Genomic DNA, 27,997 nt, shown 5'->3' with positions numbered 1-27,997 from the left:
CCGCGCTCAGCTAACTGAGGGGACACCGAGGGACCGCGGGAATGACTGAACGCCGCCCCACTGCACTTTGGCCGGTGCAGCCGTGACGGGTGACTGGACGTGGGGTGGCGGGAAGCAGCACGGTCTCAGGTGGGAAGGAGGCCTCGGCGTGAGTTCGGGACGACCTCCGCGTGCCCCAGAGGCCGAGCCGGACAGCCTCATCTCCGGCCGGTCCGAAGGGGCCGGGACGGTGCCGGGGCACGTTCCTGCCGCCCCGGCCGTGAGGCCGCTTTGGGTGCCGGCCAGGGCCGCCTGGACCGCGGGCTCAGGGCCAAGCGGCGGACGGGTGCGCCCGGCGGGGGCGGGGCCTGCGATGCAGATGAGGGGGCGCGGCCACCGGAGCTGTGGGGCGGCCGGGGCGGGGAGGCGGTGGCGAGCGCGGCCCCGCTCGGGCCGGGGGCAGGCGGCGGGGCCGGGCCGGGCCGGGCCGGGCGGAGGCGGCCGGGGAGGGCGGGGGGCGGGGACGGCCGCCGGGCGGTGAGAGCGGGACGGGGCGCGGCGGCCGCAGTCGTCCTAGCGCGGCGGGCAGCGGAGCGGGAACATGGCGAGCGTAGGAAACGGCACGGAGGAGAGCGGCGGCGGCGAGGAGGTAACTGGAGGGAGGCGGGGAGGGGGATCCGGGCGGGCGGGCGGTCAGCTGTCGGTCGTCCCCTGCCGGCGCGGCGGGAGGCGCAGGCGGGGGCCCCGCTCCACCGGCATCCCGCCTGCCGCCGCGCTGGGGCCGGGAGGGCGGCCAGCCGGGTAGCCGCCTCCTCCCGGCCGGCCCGGCCGCCGGCGGGGTGAGGAGCCGCCAGGAGTTGGGGAAAGTTGTGCCGGCGGCGGGGCCGCGGGCAGCCCCTTCCCGCACCCCTCCGCCGCCCGTTTGTGTTTTTCTTTTTTTTTCTTTTAAAGTATTTTAATTTTTTTAAAACTCGGCGCCGCGTCAGAGCGGCGCTGCTCCGAGGCAGTTGTCTGCGCCGCCTCTCCGGTGCGCGTTTCTCCCGCCGGCTGGTGGCGCGACCCCCCCGCCTCTCCCGCGCATCTGCCGCGCAGGGCCGGGGCGGCGCGGGGCCAGGGCGCGGGTAGCAGCGCTGCGCGGCCGGGCGTCAGCGGCGGGTGGCAGGGGCGATGTTTGCTGTCCGGCTGGCCCGGCAGCGCGCGGTGCCTCCCCCGTAGGCCCCGTGGGGTCTTCCACAGGCGGGGTGAGCTGGGTTTGTGGCTGGGAAGCGAAATCGGGCAGAACTCTAGTTCATGGAAGAGGTCTGAAGGGCCGGAGTTTGTCGTTTCCCTGTTGCTTTTCTTAAAGGTCCTTTAAACAGCCCAAAATCTCTTTAAAATGATCCCCTTCATATCCTCCCCGTCCAGAAAAATGCGATAGCAGGATAGTCGGTAACACCCCTGGGGCAGCTGGTGGCGGCAAGGGACTGGCTCTTGCGAAGGGCGCTGCCGAAGTGAGGTATTTAGCAACGTGGTTGTAGCCCAGCAGCCCTGCATGAACAATAGGGAAGAACATTCTTCACCGAGTTTGCTGTTAAATGTCAATGCCTTGTTAGACAAAAAGAAGCTGCCATGCAAACAAATGGAAAGGTAGGCATAAAAGCACCTGGAATAGGCATTATTTGAGCAAAAATTGTAAAGCTTTCTCCAGATGAGCTCAAAAGACTTCATGCTCTTCGCAGAGACCTGTACTTGATTCGCTGGAGATCAACAGACCAGAGTTGGTCATGGAGCAAGTGCTTGGATTTTTCCTGGTCAGATCCCAGAACTCAGGAAGGGAGGGCAGACAGTGGCTTGATCTTGGGGAAAGTCACTGCTTCTGTAACAGAAGTTGACTAGACCACTGTGGGCTGCCTTTGCCTACAGGTTCACCACAATCTCTTTGCTAATAAGCTAGATGTCATTTCAGAACTTCATGAATGAGAGAGTTGTTTTTAAGTGTCTTATATTTTTAAAAAATTATTGCAATGGTTGTGATACTGGGAAGCTGAAGCTGGGAAACTGAAGTTGGGGAACGTTACTGTTAGCTTTGTTTTCAAGAGCTGCATGCATCTAACATCTAAATAATGTTTCCATGGAATATGGCAGATGTGAACTCAGTTTCCTGATTTAAGTGTACGTGCTTAGTACTGTATGAACACAGCCTTTAGCATAGAATTTTGTTTTGCAGGGAGTTGTGAATATATCTTCATCCCTGAAGGTTTGAAGAAAGTTTTGTTAAGCTAGACCTTGAAGTTGTTTCCTGCTTAACAGGACATTGACCAGCAAGAACCCTTCTTCAGTAGTCCAGGCTTAAGGTAGCAGGTAGCTACCCCCTGCTGTAGTCACTGACGAATAAAATTTGGTTTTCCTTACTCTTCTTGTAGCTCAAGGAAGTGCCACATACCATCTTTATCTATATTTAATTTTTTTGCTGATTTATGCCTTATTGTCCTGCAGCTGTGGCTTTCCAGTGGGTATGTCAAGGAAGTGGTATGAAGTATAAATAAGTGTTTGCTTTTTTGTCCCCAGCTAATGCAAGTGTAGTACTCCAGGGTTGGGTTTTAAAAAACAAACAAACAAAACACTGACAGGAATTGGAGACCTAAGCCTAAGAGGCTGTATTAATGAGATAGTGTTATGGGTATGCTCACCTGGGAACACAAGTGGCTATTAAACTCAGGGTTTTGCTCTGCGGTGGTGTTTCCCAGGTGTTAGAGTGTGTGTGGTCATGCCTCTACTTAGGAAGGAGTTTCTGGTTGCTATGTGATCAGAGTGCACATGTCCACCTGTGAACTCAGAGAGTCATATGCCATCGGCACTTAAACCACCATATGATGCTGAATTCGCCTACTAAAAGTACTCATACTAGCATTCTTTTGGAACAGGTTGCAAATCTGGTACAGATATGCTTAACTTTAAGGGCAAAATACTGTTTCCAGCCACTGCAGAGTCTTCAAGCAAAACTTTAAGCCTTCCCCACACACTGTCTAAAGATTACTTAAAATAGTGGGCCAGATCTGCTTCCCATTAAGTTCACTCTGTGCTGCCCTGGTTTTTCAAAGTCTTAAAGCCAGCTTAATTGGTTACTTGGGGATTCCCTATCCATTAAAAAACAACAACAAACCCAACCTTGGCCTTTGTGCATGTGAGGGTTGTGGCCAGACAGAAATGGTCATGATCAAGGAGTGTCTAGATGATAAAAAAATGCCTTGTTTCGCAACAGTCAGCCAAGCTAAGGATTATACACAGATATGAAAGTGATTTGGTGCCCTTGCTGTGGTTAACTCTAAGGCTTGTATGAAGGACAGTTTGGCCCATTCAGCTAATCTGTGCCTCAGCCCTAAACTAACCGATCAAGCAACATTTACGTAATGAAGGTCTGGTTATGTATGCTCTTGAACTGCCCAAGCAGGGACAAACACTGTATAGGCTGGCTTTGTAAGTCTGGACAGTTTATCTTCAGAGCTAATTTAAAAATGCAATCAGCGTAGTCTTTAACTCAAAAGCTCTTTAGTACTGGTTAGTTCTCTGTTTAAGTACTCAAGCTTTTCATCCACTTCAGCAGCTGCTGCACTTGTGATCAAAGAACTTGCTAGTGGTATCCTTCTTTCCACCCGTAGCTTAATATAATAATGTACTTTGGAATAAATTACAGAACTGTGCAGCACTGGCCATTCTCTCTGTCATGTTTATGCTGAGAACTCCACCAGTTTTGTTTGGTAATGCCAGCCTGGGAGAAGAGTCTCAGTGCTGAGAAATGGGGGTAGCTGCTCTCCCTTGGAAACTTGAGAAGCTGGAGACAAGCCACTGTGATGCCTTTTTCACCTTAAAATGTGAAGAATATGTTGGAAATATGGAGTTGGGAAGGGGTAGTGAGGGGACTTGTTCTTGTGAAGGATGGTTGTTTTCAAAACATCCTAATCTGATTTGTATGGTTTGTTTCTTTGGGAAGTAGATACTACTCTGCTGAAGAACATAAAATTTGAACCCTTTTTGTCAGCTTACTCCAAAGGCTTGTGCTCTGGCACATCGCTCATCTGTTTCTCCTCTTCTTGTTTTGGCCTCTCCTACTGTCAGAGCGTATCTATGTCTAAGATGAGGGGCAAGCTATTCCAGCAGCACAGGCGAGAAAAAGACCACAGGAAAACTAAGCATGACTAGCAATTTCTTTTTAAAATAAAATTAGGTTGCTCTCTCTGCTTCCGAGATTCTGAAGTTCTTTATTTCAAATAAAACTTTGTTCTACCCATGGGTGTACCTGTTGAGAGGTATTATTTTTCCTTGTGATCACCTATTCAAGGTAAGAAGGTGTACTGCAGTATTATAACAATATAGTTAATGTGAGATGGCTGTTTTATTGTTCACATTTTTCCATTTCTTATTTGGCTTCCTAGAGCTTGCTTCATTTGTCTGTTTGAGCCCCTTGACTGTGACTGAATTTGAAAGCTGGCTAGATAAAAAAAAAAAAGTGTGGCTTAAGTCTTTATTGGTTTCCTGGAGGGGAAAAGGAAGTGTATGTAATGTGTTCCAATTAAATTTTCTTAGCTAATGTTCACTTTGGTTAATCACTGTGCCGCTCCTCCTCAGAACGAGGGGTAAAAGATACAGCGAATATGGGAAAAGGTGGGGTTACTGTGGAAAGCACCAGGTGCCTCCTTGGGAGACAGAGCAGGCAGGTAAACTGGGAGAGCTAAGTACTTACAAAGTGAATTTGTTTGTCCATTCTAATTTGCCTTTCCTTCTCTTTTCTATGTTGGTTTTTTTTGGGGGGGTGGGGTGGTGATATTTATTGTGTATATAGAGATGGAAAAAAGAACTGTAACAAAAAGGAAGAATCAGCTTTTCTTCTTAAGGTTTTGGGTTTTCTTTTTATATTGAACTGCTGCTATTCTGTTGTGGAAAGCAGCATCTACTATCTTTTAATGAAGCCTTTACTTTTTACAGTTTTTACTTTTGTTTTTTTTTTAACAGTAGAAGTTACTGTCTTTATCGGTACGGCTGTCTTGGTAATTGTGGCAAAAAGCTTGCCATCCACTACGTGGGAAGACAGTTCTACTTTGTACATAAACTTAAAGGACGATAGATTGCTTCTTGTAGTTTCAGTAAATCTGTGGGAAAATTATGACTTTGTGCAAGCACGTTTGGGTCTGCAGATGTATATTCTTCCATTGTTGACATTTTAGTGCCAGTGCGCTTGGAGAAACCTCTAGACCTGATGGGCTTATTGGAATTGCTAGAGGTCAACAACTTGGCTTGGGTAAAGGTTCTTGTTGGGCCCCTCTGTTGGCAAAGAGTTGCATGTTGATAGAGAAAAGGAACTTAATTGCTTCTTGGCAGACCACGCATTACATAGCAGCACGGACCAGGATGACTCAGCATATGAGTAGGTGATAAGCATGGATGATGTTATGCCTCCTGTCTTGTTAAGTAAGTCTCCTAGAGCTTACCTAACCAAAAGGACTTGCAATAGCAAGGAAAGTATCAAACAAATAATGGGGGTTTCTCTTCCTGTGTGGCACCAGCACAGAAGGTGGAGATAAGCTTGCTGGCATCACGCTGACAGGAACACAGCCTGACAGGCCACATCTGTCTGGTGGACCGTGATTTTCACACGTGCTGTTTCTTCAGGATTAATAGAAACAATACTATAGTTGAGGGAGCAGAATTGGTGGATCACTGCTCTCATTTTGAAAAAAGAACAAAATTTTGCAATTGAAATCCTGAGAATTAGCTTTCAGAGGTGGATCTGTGCTGCTGTTGATCTGTGTTCTGGACATGTCCAAGACCATTCTGCCATAGGTGGTCAGGTATCTGCTTAGATGGTCCGAAAAGTAAGAATTTGTGCATGAGCACTAAAAATTTATTCTGCTTTTCTAAGCCCTCTCAGGTTCAAAAAACATTTTGGCCAAGTCAATAGTAAGTAAATATCACAGATCTATGGACTTACACCTAAACACCACGTGCTAAAAGCAAGATTTTTTTCCAAAGCAAGTGAAGACTTCCCTGTCACCTTATTCTGGAGTAAGGAAGCAATATGGTTGCCACATAGTAAGTCAAGATAATCTAATACATCAGACCTTAGTAGCAGTGATATTTTTTGTTACGATGTGGTGAGTGTATCGTGTTTTTATGCCACTTCTCTTATGCATTCGTGGTGCAATAGAGTCGTAAATAAACTTCACAAGCCAGCATTTGGGTGTGCAGCACTGCTTTGATTTCTTCTCGTCCCCAGGAGCCAGCATCACGCACTCTCTTGCCCTCCAGAAATCCTCTTATTGGAGGATGTACAAGGACAGTCTGTCATCAAAAGAGAGGAAGTTTGGAGGAAACCTGTTCCTGAAGACGGTAATTTCTGTGCCTGGCACCCATTGGCAGTACTGGTTGTTCTAAGTGTAGTGTTTAGTAGATGTGTAGTAATTCTGGGCTATAAATAGGAGCAGGTGGCCAGAAGAAAGAAGAAATATTCCTATTAGCTTTGGTTGAGGGAAGTGTGATTATAAAGATAAGGATAATGTCCCACTGGCTTTTTTTTTCACCAAGACTAGGAAGAAGATGTATTATCTGGGTTCTCTCCCATAGGACTGTTGATACTTAATCCAGTGGGGCAGCTAGCTAAATTTGCTCTCTGTCATGTTCTTTTTTTTTCTTTTCTGCAAACTTAGTAGGCTTCCAGGGTTGGAGCAAATTACTTTTTTAATGTAATATTTTCATTTTTTAAAAGAAAGTATGAATAGTAATTAATTGTTAAATGGCTACTCTAAGGTCCTATGCAAAACCTGAGCTTGCCACTAAAAATACTGCGGGGACGTAGAGTTACCAGTTGTGGCTTTGGTAAAGAGGATTTTTAGATGAGGCAAGCTTACACAGATCTTCAGGTTTCTAGTAGCTCACCTGGCTAGAAGGTGCTGAAGAAACATGTGAAAAACTCAAGTATTCCCTATTCTCTACAAAACTTTTCCACTTTAATTTGGGAAGACAATAATTTGTCCAGTAAACAGTTACAAATAATGACTTTGCAAAGAGTCGTAGTATGTGATGTGAAGCTTAAGTGCTTCTTGACTTCTTTTTTAACAAACCGTAGCATAACTGAATACTGAAAAAGAGTGGGAGCTGTAGTGAAGTGCAGTTTGGTAGGGTCTTCCCAGCAAGAGAAGTATTTTTGAAAGGTAATCTTATTAACTGCATTGAGGGACAAGGGGTAGGTGTGGGTGTTTGAGCCATTTTAATCTAATTATTATCTTATTATATCCTTACATCTTAACAATTAACATGATTAATATATGATAATGTTCTTTGTCAAGGGAAGTGTAAAAGCATAGGAACTGAACTTTGGAGACGAAAGAGTTTAGCTAAATTTAAGTGTGTGACTTGGACCAGAGAAAGAACTTTAAGGTAAGACTCAGTTGCTTAAACATAGTATTAAAGAATATCTAAATCTGTGCTTTGTCCATGTGGCGAATCTTAGCACGAAAAACGTGTGGAACTCCGAAAAACACAGTTAAACATATCTGCCTCTGTACTGCTACTTGACACCACTGAAGCAGCTGGCTCTGTTAAGCTGTGTTTTACTGAGTTTACATGAAGTCTCTTTAAAACCTTGTGAAAGAAAGATTCAGCAGCAGCTCAGTGTTTATGTCTTTTAATGTAATTTGGATTAAAAAGCTATATATGGCTATAGCTCCCTCTGTCAGTGCGAAATAAGGGGTAGCTCATGGCCAGTCACATCTGGAGGATGGAATGGCTAGTCTGACCAGCAAAGTGCTACAACTTCTGCTAAATGTGAACTATGTAAATTCAAGTCATGCTGAATAGAAGGGTGGCACAAGTTGTACAGTGGAGTTTCAGAGTGAAGATATTTCTGAGTAAGTGAATGCCAAAGGAGTGTTAAGTCTGAGTAAAAACAAAAGGTTATGGTGGACTGTTTGGAGGTCCATTTCACTTATTTGAATGGTGGGATTTTTAGCTTCCATTTGGGTCGATGAAGTGATATGTTCTGAGTGGAGGTACAAAGTAAATGCAGGTTGTCCCAACTTTGTACTTTTTAGTGAACCGGAAACAGAAGTATGGAGTCATGCCAATGTCGCAAGTCAGGTCCCAGGTAGAAGGATTCTTCTGGAAGTCATGCTCTGTTATTTATTCTCTTCTTCCACAGTTTAGAGTTCCACCATGGAGGAGGACTTCCAACTGCTTTCTGAATTAGCGCTTGCTGTGAGTTTGTACATTGGAGTAGTCAAAAAGTGAGCTTGCAGCCTTAAGTAGTAATGTGTCTGAGTGAAGAGGAGGATGTTCGTGTCCCTAAGGGAAAGTAGGCAAGCAGTCCCTGGAGAGACTGTACAGCTCTGTGTCCGTGGTGGCTTGCTTTTGGGGTTTGATGCTGAATCAACCAAATTGTTCAGCTTAAAGGTCTGTCATCAAAGGTAACTGCACTGGCACAACCGAGGGCCTAGTGAAGAAAGAGCATGGGGACAAGGACTAGAGATTGGGTAGTAGGAAAGGGCTTTTGTGCCTTCTCTGAATGGTTTGAGAATTGCAACCATGGAATGTAGTTTGTGGTCCCTTTTAGCTAGTTTCTCTACAAAAAGCAGGCTCCCTTGGCCAATGGGATTTATGCAGTTGCCTTGAATTCCTGTCAGTTTGTGTGCATGTGTGTCTCTCTGGTGGACCAGAGCAGGGAACTTGCCTGACATCCCTGAAAGAGCTGACTTTTCCAGTGTTGTTACCGCTTTGGGTTGGTTTCGATTTTTTAATTTATTTTTTAGATACACATGACTTTACTGGTGTGTGTTTCTTTGTGTTTGTGGAAGCCCTCTGCTGTTAACAAGGAAAGGTGGCGTGCAAGAAGGGGAAGCTGAGGTTCTGTCTTTTGCTGGTAACCCAGGATACAGGGCTTCCCTCCTCCATTGTCTCTGAAACACTCCTGTCTTTGACTGAAGTCAAACACGAAGTTTTCTGTTTGGTCTTTTGTGTTTGTTTTAGCTTTAGTCTGTGCTGTAGGGACAATAGAGTGTGCAGTTTTATACTGGGAAGGTAAACATTGTATGAGTTTCTTATCTGTAGATCGTACCTTACAGTAGCAGTTGGTGTCTTTAGATTATGTAGGTGAGTTCTGGAAACTACTGAACTTACGTTTTAATAGTTGCAGAAATTGCCATAAATTGTATCTTTCCTTACTTTGAAATCTCACCCTTTGGTAAGTGGTTTTTATGTGGTCTGAAGCAGTAATTAAAAAGTCACATGTGAGATTGCAAAGAATTTGCAACAGCCTCCACAAATTAATAAAAACATTCTAGTATATAATGACCATGAGCTATACTGAAAACGGATACAGCTACCAGCAACAGGCAGAGATCAGCTGTGACGTAAGTACTTCCCTGGCAGCCTGGAATAATCATCTGACTGATACTTCTCTTTCTGTCGTTAAAAGAAGTACCCTACGCCTTGCGAAACGGATTCAGCTTTTCTGTGTTTGTGCCTCTGGCCACTGACGGGAGGAAGCAGTGCGCAGAGGTTCAGCGCTTTAGATTGGGCCGTGCGGTCGTGTGAGATTTCCTTTTGCACAGCCTGAGTCATGATGGCGGGTTCACCAGACGCGTGCTGCAGCGTGGGCTTGGTGCGAAGGAACCAGTGCTCTGACCGCGGGGCAGAGCGCCAGAAGAGGGCTGTGACCCCCTCAGGAGGAGGAGGAGGGAGTGTGTGTGCAGGAGCAGTTGCCTAGAGGTGTTGATACGCCATGACCTTACATTTGTGGTACAGTGACCCTTCGGGCAGAAGAAGTGACAAACCTGGGAACAACTGTATGTCTGCTCTGTCCTTGTTATTACACTCCAGCTGGGACTTCCAAAGGCCATAAATTCCTCGTGACCTCAGTAAGCTGTGCGGGGAGTGTGCGTGTGGGGGGTGAAACTGCACCTTTCTGACAAGCTTCAATGTGTAAGTAAATGTTGTGACTTCCATACGGGGAAATGCATGCCGCTTTCAGTGCGTCTGTGTAGCCTATTCAGTGACTCTTTCCTGGATGGTGCAGCCGTCCTGCAGTGGCTGAGGAAATGCCATGCTCCACTTGGGGATAGCCTGGGTGAAGGATTAAATAGGGGGGGAGCCTTGTCTGAAGAAGGAAAGCCATAGACACTTGACACATGAACAGAATTTAAAGGCGACATTAATACGTTAAGTCTTGCTTTGTTAATGACATTTGGAGGCATGTGTTACTTGTGGGGTTTTTTAGGGTGGGTTTTTTTTTTTTTTTTTTTTGGTAAGGGTTATCTTCATAACTTCAGATGAGAATGTGTTCTCTTTGTGCTCACCTGTAAGTAGCCTGAACACTTGAGTTTACTGCCTGGTTAAGTCAAGGTCTAATTCTGCTTAGTGTAATTTGATCTGGCGGTGGTGGGCTGAGCCTGGCAAGGCACCAGGTGCCCACCAAAGCTGCTCTATCACTCCCCTCCTCAGCTGGACGGGGGAGAGAGAATGCAACGAAAGGCTCGTGGGCCGAGCTCAGGGCAGGAGAGATCATTCACCAGTTACCGTCACAGGCAAAACAGATTCGGCTTGGGGAAATTAATTTATTAACAATCAAATCAGAGTAGGATAATGAGAAATAAGACCAAATCTTAAAACACCTTCCCCCCACCCGTCTGTTCTTTGTGGGCTCAACTTTGCTCCCAGTTTCTCTACCACCACTCCCCCACGCAGTGCACGGGGACGGGGCTGGGGTCAGTTCATCACAGGTTGTTTCTGCTGCTTCCTCCTGAAGGGAAGGACTCGCACTCCTCCCCTGCTCCAGCATGGGGTCCCTCCCATGGAAGACACTTCTCCATGAACTTCTCCATGGTGAGTCTTTCCCACAGGCTGCAGTTCTTCATGAACTGCTCCAGCCTGGATCCCTCCCCTGGGCTGCTATCCTTCAGGAACAGACGGCTCCAGCCTGGGTCCCCTGTGGGACAAGTCCTGACAGCAAACCTGCTCCAGCCTGGGCTCCTCTCTCCATGGGCCCTGCCAGGAGCCTGCTCCGGCTTGGGCTTCCCATGGGGTCACAGCCTCCTTTGGGCATCCCCCTGCTCTGGCATGGGGTCCTCCCCGGGCTGCAGGTGGATATCTGCTCCCTTGTGGAGCTCCATGGCTGCAGGAGCACAGCTGGCCTCACCACGGGCTTCCCCAGGGGCTGCCGGGGAACCTCTGCTCCGGCGCTTGGAGCCCCTCCTGCCCCTCCTGCTGCTCTAACCTGGGGGGCTGCAGGGCTGTTTCTCTCACTCATTCTTACTCCTCTTTCTGGCTGCAGTTGCCTTTGCACAGGTTTTTTCCCTTTCTTAAATCCGTTATCCCAGGGGCACTACCACCATACCTGGCTGATGGGCTTGGCCTTGGCCAGTGGCAGGTCTGTCTCAGCCGGCTGGCGTTGGCTCTGTCAGACACAGGCGAAGCTTCTAGCAGCTTTTCACAGAAGCCACCCCTGCAGCCAAAACTTTGGCATGCAAACCCAATACAGAGACACTTGGTCTGAAAGTGACACTACATTTCTGCGTTAGGTGTTTGTCTGTCTCAATTTCTTTCTGGTGGAAGGACAACAAACTCTCTAGAACACATGTATAAATCAGCTAGTAATTAGATAATTTTATACTACTACTGAAGTTAAGTTGCTGTGTCCTTAAGAAGATGCTTTTCTTTTAAGGAAAAAAAAAAATTCTGACTGTTTCTAGGAGAGGTGGAAGGTGGCCTGTCTCTGTCTTGCACTGGGGGAACAAGCTGTGCTCTGGACAAAAGTCATTGCTTTAATACTGTGTTACAGACGCTTCTAACCGTAGATAATGTTGGCTTCTAAAGCTCTGCTGTTTTGTTACTGCAGCAAGTACTGCTGGTGGGTCAAAAGATATCCGTAGAGCCTTTAGAGTTCCATAATGAGACCAACATTATCGTAAATGGGATTGTTGGAATTAACTGTTATTGCAGCACGACCTTCTTTTAGAGGAAATGAACTGGTCAAGAAAAATCACTTAGATTGCTTTTCACTATAAAATAGAACTTTGCGGCGCTAAATATGCGGCAACTGCTGTTGCATTCTGTACAAATGAGTAACCAGCTGTGTAGTCAAGAGGGTTTTTAACCTGAGGGAGACACGGGGAGGTTAATACCCAAGATGCTCATATTAATGTCCTTTTCATATTTTTCTTTTTGTGATTAATTATAGGCAAAGCTGGCGTTGAATCATCTTTAATAGGAGGTAAACATGTTTGTTCCCCAGCTTGGAGTCATCTGTGGAAAGTACTATATCAGCAGTTCCAAGGTGGTGCCTCTGTAATGAGACTTACTTAGGACTGTTGGTTACACTGCAGCTGGTAAGCATTCTGTAATGCTGTCAGAACATCTCTCCAGAGGAATTGTAATTTGTAAGAGGTGATGCTTTTGTCTAGATAAGTCTGTAGTAAGTGCATGGTCAACCTGTTACATAACTAGGGTTTTTTCTTGGTAACTTCAGAAATCTACGGAAGCAGTGAGCATCAGGCATCTTCAAATGAAATTGCCTAGTAAAGTTCAGGACAACACAATGTGGTCTTCCTCTTAGCTATTTATATTTTACTCTTTTTCATTTACAGGGAAGTGGTATCTCCACTGTGTCTACTTCTTTCTTATGCTGAGTCAAGACTGACTCTCTATTTGTCGCTGCAGCTTGACTTACACTGTACCTTTCTGTTTGGTCCATCCTGATGTGTGAGATTCTTCTGTTTTAAAAAATGGCAAAATTACGTGAATTTGGTTGTTTGTATTTTTGTTTGGTTTTTTGTTGTGTCTTCAACATGGTACATTTAATGACAGAAAGTCAATTATGCTGTGGGATGAGGACAGAGAGACTGTCACTGAAGTTTTGTTTTTCCTGATGAAAGCTACCCGTGCTTAGCATTAACATGATTGTGGAATTAGAGACCTCATCAAAGTTTGGAAACTCTTGTATGCTAACAAGAGATCTCTGCTGGAGAAGTGCTTGGAAATTTAGTAAATGCATTTAAATCTCAACAGCAAATACTTTTTTTGTATTAGAAAAAAAAACTATTAGCATAGTTTTTTCTAATAAAAGACCACCAAACAGTGACAAACTTCTTATGCCCGGTACTGACATAACTGGATGCCAACTCTTGTAATGATGGGAACATATCATTAGTAATTCTGATACACTTCTAAAATTTTATCTAATGACGAACGGATGGAAAGCACTGAGACTCCTCTCGCTTGCATTTTCTTAGGTGATTGTTTCTCTTCATGGTACAAGCACCGTTGATGTTATACTTCAGAGACCTCACATTCTGTTCAGCTGTGCTATTGGTGTGTCACAACACTAAGATAAAACTGCAAGTTTATTATTTAAAAAGATTGAGTCCTGTTTTTTAAACTGCTTCCAATTGTACCAAATACTAAGCAACAATAATAGAACCTGTCTGTGAAGTACATTAATGCTCTCGCAACAGCACTCCCTTATACTGATCACAGTCCTTTTTTACAGCGGATTGCAGTGTAGCTGTGGTTTGAGCAGTTCTTATTTTCCTTGTTGGAATAATCTCTGTATGCTTTTTTTGTTTGTTTTTAAACCCATAAAAAACGTTGTTGTGTGCATGAGATGAAGGAGTGTGTGGAAGTATGACAACTGAAGTTGCATTTCAATGAGATCTTTAGAAAGCCTCCTTGTATAAGCTATGAAATTCTTCATGGTAGATAAGACACCAGTCGTCCTGAAAAAAATTATACTAGAAGAGTTCCAAAGCCTACAGACGTGGCATCAAGCATTACACCATCAAAGTATAGCTGACACCCTTTCAACTAGTGGAAGTAATGGCATTTGTTTCTCTTTTGAACACTGGAATTGTGAGAAAAATCAGTGACTGATTCTTTGTTATGACAGCCAGGTGTTTTGGAAAGATGGTCTTCAATTCAGGACAACTCTCAAGTTGGTTCATGGCTTTTACAAACCAGAGGAAAGATATTTTTTTTTTTTTTTTTATACAGTTTATATTGACTTCCCACACTTGTTTATTACAAGATTAAGCTTTTGCCTGTCAAGAAATATGCATGTTTTCACATTGCTTGAAGGATAGAGCTATTCTTACTTCTCTCTCTGAGTGATGGCTTAAAACCTTTGAAATGGTCTTGATTTATAATCCTTTTCAGCATTAGATGTTTGTTTACTACCTTCTTCATGCTTTTTGTTTTACCTCACAGTTCTTTAGCCCCCTGTTCTTGAGTAGTGGTTGGTTGTAGTTTTTTGCTGTCTAATGTTGATCAGTTGGTGCAACAGCTCAGTTCAGTTGCAGCTAACAGCACTCCCACTAAAAAGAACGTATTTTTAGTGGGAGCGATAATTTCTATGTCTTGGTTCTGAAAAAAACTGTTCTTGACATATAAGGATTTCAGATTTTTGAAAAATTAGTTTAGTAGTAAATACTTATGCCTACTAATGAAGGATTATAGCAGAGCAAAAATAGAAATTGTAGCATTCAAATAATAAAAGAAATAGTGATGAAAAATATTTTTAATCTCCAAAAAATGTTTTGCCAGACAGTACAATTGAAGGTCATGGTGGCAACATATCTTATGTGGAAGCAGGAAGAGGGTAAAGTTAACAGCATACTGTTCTTTCCCTTCCAAGGCCATTTGTATGGAAAAATGATTTAGGGAATTTTTCTTTCTCATTTACTTCTCACTGCTTTTCCAGCTGATGGAGAATCATTTTCAGTCAGCAAACTGAAAATCTTTCAACAGTGGATTCGATACCTTGCTGCATTGGCTGTTGTCACTTCTAATTCTACTGTGCTTTTTTGAATTTATTTTGAGTGTCCCACTGTAACATAATGCGTAAGGCAGTCTATATGAAAACTGTCAGGTTTTGCCTTATCTACATCAGGAACCTTGAAATACGGGAATGAAGGTGGGAAGGTTAGATGAGACTGCTGAACAGATCTACCCTTAGGAGAAGGGAAGAATCAGGATTTTCGAGCTCCAAAAAAAGCACAGATGTGTTGACGTCTGGTGTTTGTCAAATGGATCTTCCAACTGTGTTTTTTGTTCCTTTTCACCGTAACTTTTATTTTATTTGATAGGTTGTGCAACGAGTGCAAATGGGCATCTTACCTGCTTATGCACTAGGACCGTATCTCTTGAAGTGATTTCTTTGGCAGCAAACTGTCTAGTGATCCTTTGTCTAGACCGAGCTGAAGTTTCTGTGAAGGTTAGCCAGTTATGGAAAGTTAAACTTGATGATAGATGGCCAGTTCTGAATTTAAATGGGTGAAATGTCACTAGCTGTGAAATATTAACTTTACCAGAATTGGTAAGACCAAGCTTCTTGATTTGAGTCACCAGGAGGTTAGTGAGTTTCAAGTTGCTCATGCCTTGCCTGCATGCAGGCAAGTTAAGGGAGTAAAACTTGTTCTGTTTCTGATGCTCTACCTAATGCCTTACTTTCAGTTAGTATCTGAAAGTGCCCTCTCTTGTGTCTCTGAAACCTCTCATTGTGTCATTACTTCTTCTACTGAATGAAAAAAATAAACTGAGAAGCTGATAGGAGTTTGCTAAATGTTTATTGCTAATCCAAATGACTGGAAGTAGGAAAGTCTTTACCAGTTTTGTGATTCAACAGTGGTATCTCATCCATGCTGTGTCCAGTGTCATGGAAAATACAGGCATACCTAGTACTTACTGGTTATGGTTATTTGTCAGAAGAATTCAGTCTAGAAAGGTGTAACAAGGTTCTTCCCAACTTTATAGACATAATAAATAGCATACTAAAGTTCCTTTCAATTTTACTGCATTTTTATGTAACTTATGTGGAATAATTGAATGATCACACTGAAGTGTTTGTAAAAACTTTTAATGAGCTTGACACAAAGTTCCTGCAAGACTCAGGGGCTGCAAGAATTGATTTCATGGATTAATCTTTCTTATGGGGAGAGAGGACAAGCTTCCAGCATCTTCCCTTATGTAGTGTCCGTTTTGAGAAGAACGGTTGTGTATTGTCTCTATCTTCTCAATCTCCTTAGTTGCCTTTGCATTCTTCTCAAATCACACTTCCTACAGTATGAAAAGGAAGATGTATCCAGCCAAGGTGCATCTGTTTGTATTCGCCTTTCAGTTTAGAGTTGGTTGGCCATCAGTTTTGTCCAATAAAATGGATCAAGGATAGTTACATACACAACCTCCGCAGGTATTTTTGCTGAGGAGCATACTTTTTAAAGTACACTTTTTTTACTTTTTTGAGGTTCATTTGTACTGGACTGGAAACTCAGGAGAGTTGAGGATGTGGTTTGTTTTGTTGTGTGGGCTTTGGTTGGTTTGTTTCTGATGCCACTACAAACAAAGGTAAGCCTACATGACACTCCTTTGGACTTGTGGGTGTCTGATGGGCTGTGTGTGAGACAGACAGAAAGGATGGTCAACTAATGTAAAAATGAGGAAAAAAGCTTTATTGCAGCAATGAAGTTTGGTGCTGCTACCTTGTTTATCTGCCTCTTAAAAGTGCTCTTTGTGCAAAAACAACGGCAGGTCAAACTAACAAATGCAGGTCAAATAGCAGGAAGGTGCCAGTGTAAACAGTAAGGGAAGCCAAGTTGATGTTCAGCCAACTTTAACTGAAACTGTACTCTTGCTTTTATGTGAAAAATGTTCGATATCAATCTGAACATGAATAACTGTTAACAGCTTCCATTTGCATGTCAATTAAAGTGAAGTATATTGTGATCTTTTACTTGCTGGGGGTGTAACTGAGTCTGCGTATTTCCACTTTTCAGTCGTGAGAGAGAGGGTGTTGTTTAAAACAGCACAAGCTCAGCCAGTTGTGTTCAGAACAAGCGAGACTGATGTCAGTGTGCTAAAGTAAGACTGCCTTATGCCCTGTCTTTAGAAGTAGGTTCAGAAAAGCCTTCATCTTGTTGCTCCCTTTGGTAGGTAACCAGTCTGACTCACAATGACTGGCATTGCTGAGTGCAATTCTTTCAGCAGATGTTCATTCGCAGTCTTGCCCTGGTTTATGCACTGTGGCTGGTATGCTGTTTAAGAATTGTCTGGCTTGCATGCAGCTGAAAGTGGAGTAGGAATTTTCCACTTTTTAAAATGTGTTGATTACTTGCAAGTACTTAATTATGGCAGGTGCTTTCATTACAAACATCTGTTTTCTGCAAAAAATGGAGGGTAGATCTTTTGAGACTCAATTTTCCTATGTCTTTTGGTAATTTCGGGGTGACCGGCTGCATCAAAAGGCCACTGCTTTTCAGACTGTAATGGAGTAACTTTTGTCCTTGTGGGTACTGACATCTGATTTTTGAGCTAAATGACACTGAAGTTTGTTTGGATTCCTAGCTGTTCAGCAACTCGTTAGTTAACCAAATGTCTAGTAAGGCTGGATTCTACTTTACCAACTCCTGTTCTCTTTTTGGGGTGGGTGTTCTTGTTTGTTTTTTATTAAAGCATGAACCCCAACCAAGTCACCCGCATTAGTAAAGATCTTGAACGTGGCATTCTGTTCTACGTGGATACGGTTGAATAAGTAAGTCTCAACTACTGAGCTTGATCTTTGGCTTCTGATGCTTGAGGTTCTTTATCTGCAGTGGAAAACATCTAGGAAAACACAGTATCTCCAAAGCAGCCACCCATCAGTCCACTTGGCTCTCTGGAAAAACACTGATATTTTATGCAAGTATTCTTGTGATCAATTTTTAAAAAGCAGGTGAGTTATATTTATAGTTCAAACCAATAAGTTTGTAATAATATGAAAGCACAAAAATATGTGCATTTTTTTCCTTTAGAGAAAACAATTTAATTTTTTAGTTTTCATGTAAAAATTGGTTGTACCGAGTAGAATAGAACTTGTGCATTTCAATTTAGCTCTTGCTGCCTCAAGGCTATTTCTGTCTGAGAAGGGGAAAATTGTTTTCCTCTTTTGTAACACCTACATCATCTCCTTCCCCTTTGAACCTAGTGCTTTTCTTGTGTTTCTGTTCCTAGGCTACAAATTGTTAATACCAGGATCTGGTGTCACAGTGGCAAATAAAATGCGTGTAGGTGACAGAGAAGAAAAGTTGGGGATGTCATCTTCTTCTACTCGTGCAGGTTATTTCTCTACCAAGGCAACATCAAAATACCTTTTCTCTCATATGTTTGGGGTTTTTTTACAATAAGCATTAAAATGTAGTTTAATTCCCAGGTTATTTTTCTCTTCTGCTAGTTTGTGAAGTGGACTGCTCTTTTCTCTAAGAAAAGACTATGTCAAGTCTAATGCTGTAGTGCTCGGAATTTCTCTCTTAACATCTGAAAAAATACACAGTTCTAGGTAATGTTTTCTTATGCCACTGCCCATGTAAGCAACAGTTGAATTCTGTCCTTATGTGACACAATCATCCGATTGTTAGTACGCAGGAAAGGTGTCCATAACAGATTATGTTTCATGGGTCAAGTTCTCAGAATTACTTTTCTTTTTTTAGTTCATGCAGCTTCTCTCTGAAGTTTGCAGATCTGTGTACGTTTGTTACCCTACTTCTCTTACTGTAGATGAATCAAAACTCCAGTTTCCTTAGCTGAATATATTTACTTTCAACTGAGCAGGATTACAACCAGAACTTTCACAAAGTTAGACCAGTGAGCTTGCACTGTTCTTCATCTCCATCTCCATCATTCTTTTTTGTGAGGTAGTAATTTCTGATATTTGATGCTTCAGTGGAGTGGTTTGGGGAAGGAGGGGAACAGGTCCTGGTTAAAGCAACAAGATCAAATCCATGTAATCTGCAAAGAAGATATTTTATATTATAGGGAGAATGAGCCTACTTTTTCTGGGAAAGAGCAGTTTTCAGAAACTACTTAAAAAGGAGTCTATACATGCATTACCATTTTGATTCTATGAAAGGGATTTTGCTGGTAAATTCGATAGCATAAAAGCATCTTTGGCTTAAGTCATAGTCTATGATTTGATTTGAACAAATTCTCCATAGAGTAGTGTCAGAACTACAGATAATTGCTCCTTGTGTAACAAAAGCTGTCAGTTTCATGAAACTTGGCTGGTATCAAGCCTAGTAATTTGTGCTTAGCTGAACTGTGATGTTGTGTGCTTTTTGGACTCTTCAGTTTGGAGACACGAAGGACAGTGTCCATGATTATTCTCACTGATGTGCTCCAGTAGTTAGCACTCTGCTTGACAAGTGCGAATTTGACACCGCAGACAAAAAGGCATGATGAAAACTGATGTTTACAAGAAACTGAAGAGGTTTTGCCTGGTAGTGAGTTTGTTTCTGTGATCAGTTTGTTTATATGAGCCACTGGTAGTAAGTACTTCTGCTGTCCTGCATTTGGTGAATCAAAAAGATTGAACTTTTAAGCAGCTTCGACATGTGTTCTACCTCTTGAACTATTTTCATAGATCTTTTATGTTACCTAACATACTTATCGGCATTCAAGAAGGATGAACTCTAGGAAAATACAAAGTTTTACAGTTTTCATCCTCCTGGTGTTGGACACTAAAATTTTGTTTTCTACTGTTTGCAGATTAATTTAAGGATCACATTAACAACAGGAATTCATATTGAATTTCTTGTCAAAATGACCTTTCAGTCTTAAGATTGTTGCTTTCTATAATACAACCTCAACCTCTGTGTATGATTTCTTTGATTTTTCCGTGTGCATCTCCTCATTTGAGACTGACTTAATGACCCCAGTCTATTTTTTGTTGCTCTGATTGGTATTCCATGAATTATTTATGGCTGAATATTTCATTAGCATTATGTTTGTTTCAAGTATGTTGATTAAAAATTGTGTTGAATAGAAAGAAGCCTTTGAGAAATTCTGTTAGAAACAATTTCATTACAGACTTCCACCTACAGCTGCTTTTCCTCTTGTTTACTCAGCTAATTCTTAAAATAACAAATGTTTATCAGGTACCTCTTAAAAACTAGATCAGTATAGCATGTAAAAAAGGGGGCTTGTCCAGTACAAAGTGTTTGTCTTTATAGTTCGTTCAACCAAGAGGGGTTTTTAATAGTCTCAAATCACTCTTAGTTTTTTTTTCCAAACCATGTAAACTTTGTTCTAGTTCTTTATTAATTAAATATAATTTTTGGGTTGTTTTTGGGTTGTTTTGTGTGGGGTTTTGGGTTTTTTTTGTTTTTTTTTTTTTTGGTGGTACTTTTTTTTTTTTCTCCTTGAGATTGGTGTCATGTTAACCAGTTTACAGTAACCGAGGTCTTTCAGTTACTTGCTGCTTGCTGTGATGGTAGCTCTGGGCTGTTCTAGCAAATCTTTGGCTGAAGTCAGCGATGCTTGTAGGTAGCTACATGTCTGGGAGTTTTGCTGATTTTGTTGCTATTTACTCAGGAGATTTTCAGGCCTCTGTTTAGCAGTTCTCAGTTCAGTCAAGTCAACTAAGGGGAGAGATGGTATGTTGTCCTTTTGTATCCTTGAGTAATATTCTTAGGAGCTTGCATATTGCTGTAATGTCCAGTAAGTTTTAAATGCCCAGGCATTTTAAGTTGTCACTTCTGTGGGCCTGGAGTTTAAAATTTTCAGCCACCAGTTTCTCTGAATAATTTTTAATGTAGTCCTTAATAACTTTGTAAGAATTAATTAATTAAAATTAGTTATTTACAAAGTTGCATAATAGAAAAGGACCAAAAAGGTGTGTGTACTCAAAATACTTGTTTTTAATATTCTGTCCCATTTCGTAATAAAACTGTGTGGTCACTCCTAACTTACAGAGACTATGTGGAAACTGGTTCTGTTGTAGAAACGAAGATCATATGGAAGGCCCCTCTTTCATAGTCCCAGTCCATAGTATGGGTGTTGTAGATGAGTTTCTTCTCCTTATACATCCCCCATTCTCTTCCCATAGTCATGCTTTTTCTCCTGTATTCAATATTAACAAGAAAAAAGAGATTTAGTCTATGCCCCCACATGGCCTGGATATGCCTTTGCCCTTTCAGCTGAGTCTGGACAGTTTTAGTCGGAGGGAATAGGGTGCACCTCCCCTGATTTTAGAAAGCTGCTTCTGAGCTTGTCAACTAAGTTTTGTTTAAACTTCTTAAAGTCCTGTGAGATGACTCCCTATACAGAATGATAATTTTCATGTGAATGCAGTGTAAGGCGTGTTATCCTTCCTGTTGGTTGAGAAATTTTAGACCTCTTAATGAAGCCTCTTGCTCTTTATGTGGAATCCAGCCGCTGACTTCCATACTGGCGACTGTACTTCCCACAGGCAGGTGCAGGTACAAAGTATTCAGGACAGCATGGCTGTTGACAGAGGCTGGGTTTGCTGTGCATCGTTTTCACCTGGCATTGACATTGATTTTTTTTTTTTTTTTTTTTTTTAGGGGATGGATGGTATGGGGCTGAATTACAGAGGACAAAAAAGGACAAAAATAATTAGATGTACCCATACCTGAATAGAAATTTGGACAAAAGGATCAGGACTAAAAGTATCTCAAAGTGTATGTGCTTGCTAAATATAGAACTGTCTTCATAGATTCCTATGCTTTGCAATATCTTAATATGTGGTCTTTCCGGGAGGCGGGGGCGGGAGTTACTGTTAACTTTACAGTTCTTCAAATCTTTCTTTAAAACTGCTCTATTTAGTACATGTAAAATAAAACTGTGACTAGGCGAGTAAATTTGGTATCTATAAATTTGGTATTAAGTACTGTATAAACAGTATTTAATTCTGGCTATTATTATTTCACCATTATCTTCTGTGGTCTCATTTGTCTCTTGAATCAATGTTTCATCGATGTTTTTGAGGTACGGTGCTTTTTTTTTCCCCTTGCCCAATCTAGAACAGACTCCAAATCCTGGCTAGTGTTCCTAGATACTATTGGACTTAGTTTTCTGAAGTTATGATGTTATCAGTGGGGAGAATCTAGATGGTTAATACCTTACTTGGTAATCATATCTTGTCATAAATCTGGATTTTAAAGGAATTATTTAGACTGACCAAGTTTGCCTACTTCACTTTGGAAAGAGCAAGTGTTTAAACACTGAGCTTGACAAAACAATTAGCAAACTTAAGACAACAATTTACAGAGAGCCACAGGTTATAATCTAAAAGTTGCTTAAAGTTAAATGACTTAACGATGAATGTGGAAGAACAGAGAGCTCACTTTTGATGGTAGGATTTCTGTAATAATCTACAGATTTCTGTAATAATCTACTGCCTAACCCTAAGGGCAAGCAGTTGTTTCCACTTTCTGCCAGTGTATTAGAACGAAAGTACAGTCACTGATAAACTTAAGTAAATCACTGAGTAGCTTAAGGGTCTCACTTGCACGTTATTTTTCATAAGGCTTTATAGGTGAATTATGGTCTGCTGTGAATGGTTTCCGCACTCATTGCTAGAGAGTACAGGAACTCTAGTCAGTTTTCCTGCGTTAATACACTGCGCCCATTTATGTCTCTGACTTTGACTTTCTTGGATTTGCAAAACATCAGTATCTCAAGTTGTGTAAACATAATTATTTTCAAACCTGCTCACATCTTGAAAATAGTGCATTAAAAAGATGTGAAATAGTACAATAATCAATGAGAAAAAAATGAGGACGATGTAATTCAAGAAAACTAATTTTGAGACAGCTTTATTTTGTCAAACCTTGCACCATTTTTTTCCACAAATTTGTGGGGAAGTCTGAATCAGTTTTTGTCATGCCATCTAGTGGCAGTTTTATTTATATCCATGTGTTTTAAATTCTTGGATTGACGCGTTCTCTGGAAAAGGTGCAATAAAATTGCTACTGTGGATTGCAGCATTAGCCAACATTATGTACTGAGAGACATGGTTGTTAAACTGTTTCTCTTGGTACCAACTCAAATGTTAATATATTTCTTTCTCTGAGTAGAATATCTGAAGAAAAGCTATGTCGCCCTTTTTATGGATTTAACTGCAGTTTGTATTTCCTGAAGATTTCCACTGAATGCCTGTGGCTGTTACAATAAGCACATACTGGAACAGGACCTTTGGGACTTGCTGCAGAATGGACCCAGGGCAGTTGAAGGAAATGAATGAAGGACTTTGTTAACCTCAGTCTCTGTCAAGTCTCTCCAGCCATGTAAATAAAGGGCATCGTATTCCAGTGTTAACACTGATGAACTGTAGAGGTCACAAATACGGCTGATTTAGTTTCACGTGACTTCAGACTTGAAGGAACTTGGGTGCAGCGTGTCATCGATGCTTGGTAAAACTATTCAGTTTGAATAAGTAATCTCCTTTGCTGTAGACTGAAATGAACAAGCACCTCTGAAAATTGGTTACGGCATTTCAGCTGTATCAGCTAGAAGTTGGAGTTTTGGGATGAGCAGTTGAAGATGAGAACTTTACTAGGCTTTAACTAAATGTGCAAGAATGTGACTGTCCATGGTCTTGTCCTGCTTCTGTACTCTGAAGAATGGATAAACTTTATCAATCACTTGATTTTTATTTTAATTGCCATAATATATGCATACCTATACAAGTTATCTAATATACAGCTTGAGATCTTCAAGCTACTCTTAACACCTCACTCTATTTTTTCTTTTTTTTTTTTCCTTCTTCTTGAACATGCTTAATTTACAAGTAAATTTTAATGGACTACTGGAGAAAAATGAATGTTTTACTGAGTACTTTTGAAACCTTTTATATCTTGGTAGAAATATGATGAATCCCAGAACTTGATCTGGGAGGAGGTGTTTTGGATGCTTGAATTGCAGTCTTTTCCCTTCCCTTCCCTAATTCCCTTATTTAGGTTGATACAACTTTTTTTGCTGTAGCAAGCATAGAATGGAGTAGAACATGGCTATTCCTTCTCTTTTAGTGCCTTCAACTTTCTCCTGTATTGAGGGAATCTGTGAAAGTCTGTAGAGTCAAGTACAAACTTGTGTGAGACAGTTAAAGAAATGAGAACAAGGTGTCAAAATGAATGCCTTCTAATACCCATTTTGCATGCAGTGGGAACAGGAAGGCACAGAGAACTTTTAGAAAAACTATGCCTTTTTTTTAGCATAGAAGTCACCTTCAGCAATGTTGTTTTTAGCTCCCGTGAGGAATCTCTTGAGAGGCTGTGATTATTCCCTATGTTTTGGTATAGGGGAAAAAGTTGGTGGGGAAATTTTTTTGTGGGGAAAAAATACCAAGGTTGTACTTCATCCTGTAGATGTTTAGACATGCATTTGACTGGTGTGAATAGCAGGGAACAAAATTCAGTAGGAGCCAGGCAGAGGAGGATCTTACCTAGACAGAGTGTGAATTCCCTCTCCTTTTCTTGTACATAGCTGCTGCTCTCGGGTTTGAAAGAGCAGGGAAGAGGTTCATGCCACAGGTTTTTTTACATCTTGGTGTAAACTTCTGATTGTTAGTGTTCTTTATAAGTACCTGACAGTTAAAAGTATCTTGACTTTTGCTGGTCAAGTTTGTTGTCGTAGGAGAAATGGAGGAGTGCTCAAAAAGCTGTCAGTGCGTTTTGTTTGTTTATTTTGCTCAATTTCTCTTCTTGTCTCCAGAAGTGGCTCAAGGAGGCAAACAGTCTTCAGAGAAGCACTTTATTAGAAGACTGATGACTGCTATCAGTGTCTGGGGTGAGATATGGGTAACAGGGTTTCTGTTCAGGATCTTTGTTCCTGTTGGTTTCTCTTCAGCTTTTCAAAAACTAGTTCAGCTCCTCTCGGATCAGGCTTCATTTTATTGTCTTCTTCTAAGTTGATTATTGTATTCTTCACAGTAGTCTTGTTCTACCTACTATAGTATTGTCAGCTGGTAAAATTAGCTTGAAAGAGAGGATTTGGGCAGTCTGTTAATAACATTTCTTTAAATACATTCATACTCCTTGGCAGTGACAGCTGCAGGCAGTAAAGGACATGCAATTGCAGCAGTTCAAAACTGATGTAGTAGCAGAAGGATGATAAAAGTCCTGACCTTTTGCAACAGTTTGTTTTTTCTTCTGAACAGAAACTCCTCCTTAGTTAAAAATACAAGTAAAGTAACATTTTCTGGAGGGGTGGATCACAGTCACATAGCATATTGTTGAATTTGTCCTGTGACAAAGAAACAGCCTCTAATGCATCATTACAATGTTTAATTATTAGCTGCCTTTTATGGTGAGTTTGCTGAGAAATGCAAAATTCATGAAGCTTAGGTCAGTCTTCTGAAGTATTACTGAATGTTAGCTTCAATCCCGTGTTGTCATGCTTAAGGTAAATACCACTAAAAACACTAATCCTGCACCTCACTGCCAGTGAATCTAACAATATTCCATGTGTGTGCATTGTCTTAACTGAGGGCAAGGGCTTGAAGTTAGCTACAACTGGTGTTTTTGCAAGGCACTTAAAGTTGTTTCTTTTACTAGTGTTTGTTTCGGTTTGAAAACTTTTTTTGGAAGGTTTGGTGCAAGCACTGTAGTGCTTGTGTCATTGGTGATTACATACCCTAAGAATGCTGTGTGAGATTTGTATTATCTTACTCCTTTGCACACCAAATCAGTGTTATGCCTGGGATATATTGAAAATTGGAACAATTACAGTTTTTCTGATGGAAGGAGCAGAAAGGACAGTCCTAAGTAGGAAGTAGCTTCTTTTTGAGGAGTGACTGTGTAAGGTGGCAGTCTTTGGCTGGGAAAAGAGATATAACAAAGGTTTTAAAAATTGTAAGTTTCAAAGAAAGAGCAAGTAGGAATTGATTCTTCACTGTCTTATAATTCAAAAGCTAGGGACTGTGAAACAGGTAGTAGGAGCCAGGTTCAAGTAGAAATTATTATTTCACACAAAACGGCTGGCAGATTTGTGAAGATCCTTACTAAGGCTATGACGTTGTGAATAAAAAGAAGTCTGCATAGGATCAAGGGAGACCGAACTGGTACTTGGAACAGTCTGAAAATCTTGGATCCACTGAAAATCACCGGATGGACGAACAAGACCTGGAATTCCCTGAGTTGCCAAAGGGTGGAAAGTGTGGGGTAGAGAGAAGGCTGTAGGAGGGAGGGCTGTTTGCCCTGTTGTCTCTCCTATATACTTCTACAGTCCAATTTTGGAAACTGGATGCAGAAATATGTGACCCGTGAGCTGAACCATTCTTACCATTTTTACAGTCGTGCATCTCTTCTTTTATTTCAATTTGAAATTTGAACCTAGATGTAAAGAGGTTTCAATCTAGGTGGAAAGAAGCATCCTCTGGATGGCTGGACCAAGCTGTTCACGTAACTGTTACTAATCTGTGAGGTGGCTGTATATGCACACTATCTATAATGCGTCCTGGACCTAGTATATATACTCTGGCCAAGCTGCTTATTGGGCTATATGCTTAGAACATTTCTTCTTTCTTTTTTTTATGTGTGGATATACTGGTCAGCTAGTGCATCCTGGATACATCAGATGTGATGTGCTACACAAACTCCTGAGGCATGAATCTGTTTTGCCTTCCGTGATTTACGTGATAGAAGTTTGGGAGTCTGAAAAGGAAGAGGTCTTTGGTTTAACTTAACTGCAGACTGATGTAGTATGCCTGTAGGAAATGTATGTGTTTGGATAATGATTTGCACTGAAAGCGTAACAAAAAGCCAGTAGACTGTGACTATTCTAATTATTACTGTATGTTGCAGAGTTAAGGGCTATCTGGTAATGGTAACTTTCTGCTGTGTCACAGAAGGAGTTCCAAAACACGTGCACATTTGATTGAAACAGGTTTTTTTTCTTTTGCAGGAAAAGTTTGAAGATGCCTTTGAAAATATCCCTGTGTAAGTAGAATTTTTTTTAATATTTGTGTTTTAATAAAAACTCTTTATACAGCAATGAAATATAGCATGCACACCATTCTAGGGAAGCATCATTTTATATGCACTGACTACATGCACATTTTCCAGAATAGTTAAGGTCCGCAGAAGTTGGAAAATAGAAGTGTATTTAGGTTGATATATGTGATGAAGTTGTTTCTCAACAAATGTGAAAGTTGTAAAGAATTAAAAATAGAAAATTTAATAACTTTTAGTTACATACTGATGGCTCTAGACATTTCTGCATGGTGAAAAAATGATAGCTCACCATTAATGAAAAAATTTTGGATCACACAGTATGCAAGACTCTTTAAGCAAGATTTTCAAGTGGCAATTGTTATACCTCGTAATATACTGCTGCATAGATGTTTTTCCCTAATGAAGTGAGCTATAGTCACTTATCTGGCATTAATTTTCATGATGAAGCAACACCTTACTTAAACTGATGGAAACAGATGATGCTGTTCATAAGTGCTTTTAGTTTTTCTGTAGGATTTTATTGCATTTTTGTGCTATGCGAAGCACGTGAGAGGGAGACTTCTTGTGATATCCTCAGGTTGCTAAAACACTTTTAGACCCAGGAGCATTAGCTTTGGACTGAATTTAATTGACAAAATTTCCGTGGCCTTGGCAAATTATACTTTACAGATTTGCCAGACCCTCTATTTATATCATACCTGGAGTAGTAAGGTCTGCGCTCTATGTAAAACTCGTTGAAAAATTAAACATACCGCTTCCTGAGACTCAGAAGGAAGGAATTAAGAATCTGATATGTTAGTGTTGAGAACTTTTTATGTTAATGATTACTTTTTCTTCCTTTGACTCCCTGGCAGTTGCTGTATGATCAGATAACCTCTCTCTCTTGCCCTTGCTTCCCTCGAAAGTGGGAAGAAAGAGACTCTGACATTTACTTTATAAGAAGATTTATCCTTCTCATTTTTGGTTGTTTTTATTGACATCTGAGCTGGGCATGGATGTTTATTATTGGCATGCAGAGCTTTGATTTCTTCCTCCTGAGTCTCTCTTCTGTGCTTATAGCTGTCATACAGAGACACTTTACATACACTATAGCAGTGTAGAAGTTAGACTGATACTAGTTTATTCTGGCTGGTATTGCTTCTGACTGTAATAACCATTACGTAGAATAGTAAATGTGGGATGATAGAGAGAATATTAGTGGGACAGAAATTGTGTCATTACTTAATGTCTTTAGTTGAACAGTTGTCACTGTCGTTGCTGTCCTCGTCCTCACATATGTC

The 27,997-nt window shown here is 41.5% G+C and overlaps 1 protein-coding gene across 1 annotated transcript in view; it reads left to right on the top strand.

Moving 5' to 3' along the window:
- Window positions 1-580: 580 nt before the first annotated feature.
- TTC39B (tetratricopeptide repeat domain 39B) overlaps window positions 581-27,997 on the top strand; it is a gene marked incomplete at both ends in the record, with an annotated part of 71,635 nt that continues 44,218 nt past the window's right edge. The window contains 2 exons of the mRNA XM_082013404.1: window positions 581-628; window positions 26,668-26,702. Coding sequence (XP_081869530.1) covers window positions 581-628; window positions 26,668-26,702 — 83 coding nt within the window. The remainder of the gene's footprint in view (window positions 629-26,667; window positions 26,703-27,997) is intronic.

The sequence above is a fragment of the Phaethon aethereus genome (assembly GCF_964289735.1).
Source record: "Phaethon aethereus genome assembly, chromosome: Z".
Taxonomy (NCBI): domain Eukaryota; kingdom Metazoa; phylum Chordata; class Aves; order Phaethontiformes; family Phaethontidae; genus Phaethon; species Phaethon aethereus.
Note: the sequence above shows the minus strand (reverse complement) of the source record. Positions and strands in the feature narration are given on the sequence as shown.